The following is a 5,427-nucleotide window of genomic DNA, read 5'->3' on the forward strand; positions in this document are numbered from 1 at the left end:
TTAGTTTATGTATTAATATTTTATTTATATTTAATTTTATTATAATTTAAAATATTAATTTAATTTTTTTTAATTAGTATTAACATGAAATAAAATAAATAAATTAATTAAATTGACTTTTTTCATAAAAGTAATAAAAATTAACATTAATTACATAAAATTGTGAGAGAAAAAATATATATATAATTTTAAGAAGTTTAGGTATAATCTTTTTTAGGTGCTAGAAGTTTGTAAGTTTAAAGTGAAAAGAAAGACAAACATGTGAATTTGGCTTAGAATTGAATTTGGAATTGTAACTCAAATTTAATGCTTTCAAACGCCAAATCAAACGAGCATTTAGAAATTGTCGTCTTATGTAAGCTATGAGCCACATTAGATTGAAAATTGAAATTCAAATTAGATATTTATAGGTTTCAAATTATATTCACAGATGAAATTCTCAGCAGATACACATCATTCATGTAGATGAAAAATTGGCTCCATTTTTTGAAAGAGGAAACACAACCTTGGTGATACGAGTATAGTAGTGCTGACAAGAACTGTAATGATTAATTACATGGATGATGCTATTCAGAATGTGTGTTTGTTCCTCAAATATCATATACACATGAGAGTTTCTGACACTTAGTTGGGAATAAGAGAGATTTTCTAAATACTGTTTATGGATATGATCAGTGGCCAAAGAATGTCGATCAATAAGTTACAGTGGGAAACTCAGATTCATACTTCAATGTTCTAAGCATTACCATCATTTCTTTTTGCTTTGTGATTTCATCCTGCTCATGATTCGGGAAGCATCATTAAATCTATCTGCTCTTTCGTAAATGTGGGCGACAACAAAATGCAACTCCTTCTTGTTGATATTGGGATAAGAATCTAGCTTCTCAAACAATGATTCCACCATCTTGAAATCCCTTCTCTCGCCATATAAACCAAGCATTTGAAAATGAACTTCGTCGGAGAAAACACACCCTTCTTCATACATCTGTTTATATAAAGCATCTGCTCTCTCAAATTGGCGAAGCTTTCCAAAAGCATTTAGCACCAGAGCAATAACATTAGAGTCGGGAAAATGTCCAACCTCTCTCATCTTCTCAAACACTTCAACCACATGTGCATACTTTCTGTCCATTGAGAAAATATCAATGATGCACCCAAATACAGATATATCTTTCACCTCTCCTGCGTCAAAAGCCTGTCGGAAAACCCACATAGCCTCGTCAACTTTACCGGCTTTGGCCAGTATTGTGATTGCTGTCTCCCTGGAAACATTATCCTGTTGCTTGAGCTCATTAAGTAGCCTTTTGGCATGAGCAACTAATCCAGCTTTCTGATACGCGACAATCATTGTTTGATATAGAACCTCATCAATTTTAACTCCGGAAGTCCTTAACTTGTGAAACAGCATGGCTGCCCTGTCCAATTTCCCTGCCTTTTCCCATATAGATATTATGGTTGAATAAGTGATAGCATTTGGTTGAATACCTCTACTCTGCATTTCTTGAATGAGATTCGTCGCCTTCTCATGCTCAAGAGATTTGCCATAGATATTAATCATGGTATTGTAAGTGACAACATTCTGTGGTATACCTTTCCTTTGCATCAAACTAAAAAGATGAACCGCTTCCCCAAATAGCTCCGCCTCTCCATAAACCCTCAAGATAGTGTTGTAACTAACCACATTGGGTTCAATTCCCATTTTCTTCATACCCCAGAAGAAGCAATCAGCTTCCTTGATCATTTGAAGCTGACCATAAACATCAATCATGATATTACAAGTAGTAAGATCAATCGGACATTTAAGTTCATTCATTTCCGAAAACAAAGAAAGCGCCTCGACAAACTTCTGATTGTCAACATAAATCGCAAGAAGCGTCGAGTAACTAGCAGTATTCGGGCTAACACCCTTCTCCCTCATCTCTTGAAGAAGAAGACGAGCTTCCCGAAGGAGCTTAGCCTTCCCAAACACACAAATCATGGTATTATAAGCTATAAGATCAGGAGCAATATTAGCAGAAGCTTTCAAAGTATTGAAAATCGAAATGGCTTTGGAATAATCACACAGCTTCCGCGCAAACTCAATCAAATTACTATACAAAACAAGGTCACCAGAAATTTTGTCACGTTCCATCTGTTGTAGCCAAAAGAAAGAGGAATCAAACAAACCTTGTTTACTAAAACATGTAATGAGTGTGGAGTAAGTGTATCTATCAGGGGAAAGACCCTTTTGACGCATTTCATCGAACAGTCCGTGTGCAAAGTGCCACTGTTTAGCACGAAGTACGTTACGTAGAACGACGTTGTAAGCGGAGAGTGAAGGTGAATATCGAGCTTTTTCATTCATCCAATCGAGAATGGCGATAGAGCGTTGCCAATCGGGTTCACGGGAGAGAATGGAAACCATGAAACGAATTGAAAGTTGTCTGTTATTGAAAGGGGACATGAGTGCGTAGAGCTGTTCGACGTTGTGGGTTTGTCCGATTGAGGTTAAGAGTTCCTTCATGTCTACGCTGCGGTCTAGATAAGAGGGTTCGTATTGTTGTTGCTGGGTTCTGGTACGGCGTTGTAGTTTGTTGGTGTGGGAAACTGGAGAACGGGGTGTTCGGGTCCAGACATGTTTGGGTGTGGCTGATACGGATACGTTAGAGATAGTGGTTGGGAGGGTAAGAATGGTGGTTTTGAGAGAGGAACAAGGGAATGAACAGGAGGAAGAAGACGAAGAAGTTAGAAGCGTTGATGAACATGTCGCATAGGATGAGATTGAGCACATCGTAAGTGATTTTGAATTGAAACCAAACTAATCTTCAATTCAGTTTGTAGAATGTTGGTTGTACCATTAACGACTGATTTTTTCTTTCTTTCCACGGTTCATCTCCTCGCCAACGGAGTGTAAAAAGGTGGAGGTACGCTGTCTAGAATTTTTATTTATTGAAACAATTATATTCGATATTGCTCCTGTCATATTTTAATATTATTTTATTTTAAAATAGTTTAAAATTTATTTATAGAGTACTTTATATTGAAAAAATTATTTAAAAAAATTATATATTTTTATTAAAATCAGTGCATGATTTTTATTAAAAAAAAATGAAAAAACCTCTGTATCCTATTTCCATCTTATAAAAATAAAATAAATGGGGCTAATTGGAATTAGAGAGCAATGCAAAAATAACAAAGAAAAAAAAAAGTGAAATACGTATTTGTTTCTTTAGAATAAGTAAAATCTTCATGTCTAATATTTTTTCAATTATTAATTGAACTACCTTAACAAGACTGATGTCAATTTCTTTTACCTCTCATTATTAATATATTACTCTTCATACTCTTCTCTCTCTTTTCAAAAAATGAACTGATAAAAAAAATATATCTATGAATCGGATGATCTAAAATTAAAACTAATATCATATTGAGCAACACACTATCAATAGATTAAATACCAATAAAATAGCTTAGTTTAAGCCATTATTTAATCCTTAAATTTTCATTTTAAATATTTAATTAATAAATGTTATTATTTAGTCTTTAAAAATGATTTCTTTAATTTTTTTGATTAATTTTTAAATTTAAATATACTAAGAGAGACAATATTATTAAGTGTCTATTATAGATTTTATTAAATATTTTAATATCCATTTAATTATTTTAGCAAATTTCAAATCTTTAAATTTTGATAGTATATTAAATTCTAAAAGTATTCATCAAGACATAATACTCTTTAAATATATTTATCTTCTTTTTCAATGGGTCGAATAGTTTTTATCCACCAGTTGAGTGACATCCTATCAAGATCATTTGGTTTGATTTGCTATCAAGTTTTCTTCTCAGCTGATCAGGTGCATGTCTATGTGTTATGTATCCAAACACCTTTAGATGACTTTAGCTAAGTTTGACACCATACCAACATTCTTCTGGTGTGATTCCTTCTAACTTCTTAGTCATACATATATCCATGATGTATGTTATAGTCGACACAGCCTAACCCCATAACTCATTAGAAAAGTGCTTGCCTCTTAGCATACTTCTCACCATGTTCATGATGGTTTTACTCTCCCTCTGTATAGGGTGGAACCACCTCACGCACAATCCATTCTTTCTGATATAAAACAACAAAAACATTGGAAACATACTCTCCACCATCAGTTCTCGGGGTTTTGAGGTTTTGTCCACTTTGCCTCCATATCGTAGATTTAAACTTCGTGAACACATCAACCATATGATGTGCCTTCTTGATTAGGCATGTCTACAGTTTTCGAATGAAATCATCTATGAATGTGACAAAGTATTTGTTACCTCCAATCGAATCCACCTGGGTAGGAGTATACACATTTGAATATATGACTTCAAGAATTGCCTTAGACTTGCTTCCTGCATATTTGCTAAAGTTATTCTTGTGCTGCTTTGCTTGAACACATTCTTCACACACTTCATTTAGAATGTCGATTTCTGGTAATCCTGAAATCATGTTTCTTCTCTTCAGATTTCTGATGTCTTTGAAGTTGAGATGGCCAGGTTTATAGTGCCTTGGTCATTCATCTCTGCTAGGTGCAATTTCCAGACACTTATGCTTCATCGCATTAAATTCAATGTTGGAGATTTTATTCTGAGACATAGGTGCCTTCAAAACTAACATACCACCTAAATCGATAACTACCATCATCTTATCTTTGATCAACATTTTATAATTCTTCTCGATCATTTTCCCTATGTTGAGAAAATTTGTTTCCAAGCCTTGCATGTACAATACATTGGAAATTATTGAGCTTTTGTCATACTTTCTCATGACCAGAACATCACCAATGCCTTCAACATCCAAGGTATCTTTGTTTGTGAATTTCACCTTGTTCTTCATTGAGGGACTTATGTTGACAAACCAATCTTTATTTCCAGTCATATGTGATGAGAAACCTGAGTCTAAGTAACATTGGTCCTTGAATCTTACCTCCTCGAACATTGACTTGCATAATGTCCATAATTTTGACATTATAACACATAATATGGCTTTTGTCAGGTTTTCTTCCATCACCTTTTCCTTTACCTGCAACTTCACCTTTGTGATTGCTTTGGTTTGAAGATTGTCTAGGATTTAATGAACTACCTTCTTGTTGGTTTCTTCTACAAGTCAAATTGTTGTAACCTCCTCTACCTTTGTTATCATTCCATTTTCCTTTGTCTTTCTTTTCTTTTGCTGAATGCCCCTGCAAAGCTACATTACTCTTTGTCTTGTTTGCATATCTTTTAGCCATTCTTTGTTCATGAGATTCAAGCATCCCTTGAAGCCTTATGATTGACAAATCCTTCGATTCTTCTATGGTTACTACCACAAGATCAAAATTTGGAAGTAAAGACCTCAAGATCTTTGCAGCTACTGATCTTAATGTTAACACTTCTTCACACATCTTAATTTGATTCACCATTCTCGTTACTACG

General features: G+C 34.2%; 1 protein-coding gene across 1 annotated transcript; it reads right to left on the reverse strand.

Moving 5' to 3' along the window:
• Positions 1 to 462: 462 nt before the first annotated feature.
• LOC127083208 (pentatricopeptide repeat-containing protein At5g39980, chloroplastic) lies at positions 463 to 2,927 on the reverse strand. The gene is given in 2 exon segments (XM_051023467.1): positions 463 to 771; positions 773 to 2,927. Coding segments are annotated over 2 exon segments (2,034 nt in total). The 5' UTR covers positions 2,771 to 2,927; the 3' UTR covers positions 463 to 735.
• Between the last annotated feature and the right edge of the window lie 2,500 nt (positions 2,928 to 5,427).

This window comes from Lathyrus oleraceus, chromosome 5 (assembly GCF_024323335.1).
Source record: "Lathyrus oleraceus cultivar Zhongwan6 chromosome 5, CAAS_Psat_ZW6_1.0, whole genome shotgun sequence".
Classification (NCBI taxonomy): Eukaryota; Viridiplantae; Streptophyta; class Magnoliopsida; order Fabales; family Fabaceae; genus Lathyrus; species Lathyrus oleraceus.